General features: G+C 16.1%; 1 protein-coding gene across 1 annotated transcript, besides 5 other annotated features; it reads right to left on the reverse strand.

The window, feature by feature from the left end:
* Positions 1-35: 35 nt before the first annotated feature.
* On the reverse strand, positions 36-626 carry EDI_160990 (uncharacterized protein; the record flags this gene model as incomplete). The annotated part of the gene is made up of 1 exon (XM_001739751.1): positions 36-626. One exon carries the CDS (start codon positions 624-626, stop codon positions 36-38), a length of 591 nt encoding a protein of 196 aa, XP_001739803.1.
* Positions 596-722: a microsatellite.
* Positions 723-745: 23 nt separating this feature from the next.
* Positions 746-811: a sequence feature (AT_rich).
* Positions 812-862: a microsatellite.
* Positions 863-868: 6 nt separating this feature from the next.
* Positions 869-966: a microsatellite.
* A 38-nt stretch (positions 967-1,004) lies between these two features.
* Positions 1,005-1,068: a microsatellite.
* Between the last annotated feature and the right edge of the window lie 22 nt (positions 1,069-1,090).

Genomic DNA, 1,090 nt, shown 5'->3' on the forward strand with positions numbered 1-1,090 from the left:
TAGATATATGTATTCAATACTACTAACACTGGTCATCATAAATATTCTTTCTTGACTAATAAATGTAGATTATCTATATTCATTGATGTTAATGATGAACATCCTTTAAAACAATTAGTTTCAAATGATATAACTGATGAAGGTATATTAATTGATTTTAATGATTTACATCTATAAAAACAACGATCTCCTATTGATGTAATTGATGATGGTATATTAATTGATTTTAATGATGAACATTCAGAAAAACAATTATATTCAAGTGATTTAACTTCTGGTGGTATTGTATTTCCATATTTCTTTCTATCTGATTCTGTATATTTTATATTTTTACATTCATTCCATGCTTCTTTCTCTTGTAAATATTTTGAATAACTTACTAAATACCATATTACTTTTTTAAATATTCTTCCATCATTAAATATTTCATCACCTCTATTATAAATATGAAATGTTTCAATATTAGGAAACAATTTTCTTGAATATTCATTTAATGGAATTGGATTAAAATGAAATCGTTCTATATTTCCTTGAAATCTTTTAATTCCTATTTCTAAATTAATAAAATCTTTAATATCATTAAAATACATTGATGTTATCATTATTTCATTATATCCTAATTTCATTCTTGATTTATTATTTATTAGTTGTTTTTATTAGTTCTTTTATTTTTATATTTTAATTTCTTCTTTTTTATTCTTTATCATCATTCTATTTTTATTAATTGATATTTGTTATGAAAAACAATAAATAATAAGAAATAAAATAAAATGATAATTATTTTTATTTTTAATAAATTATAATTATTAAATATTTCATTTTATTTTTATTTTATTCATTATTTCATTTTATATTTTATTTTTATTTAATAATATAATAATAAAATATGATAAAAGATAATAAATATAATAATAAATGAATAATCAATATATTTATAATAAATGATAATATAATTAATGATATAATTAATGATAAACAAATATGAAATCATTTATTCTATTATCTTTTATTTTTATTCATTCTTAATTTATTCTTTTCTTTCTTTATTTTTATTATTATTTTATATTTAAATTCATTATTAAATAAGAAA

This window comes from Entamoeba dispar, genomic scaffold (assembly GCF_000209125.1).
Source record: "Entamoeba dispar SAW760 scf_1105229462383 genomic scaffold, whole genome shotgun sequence".
Lineage (NCBI taxonomy): Eukaryota > Evosea > Mastigamoebida > Endamoebidae > Entamoeba > Entamoeba dispar.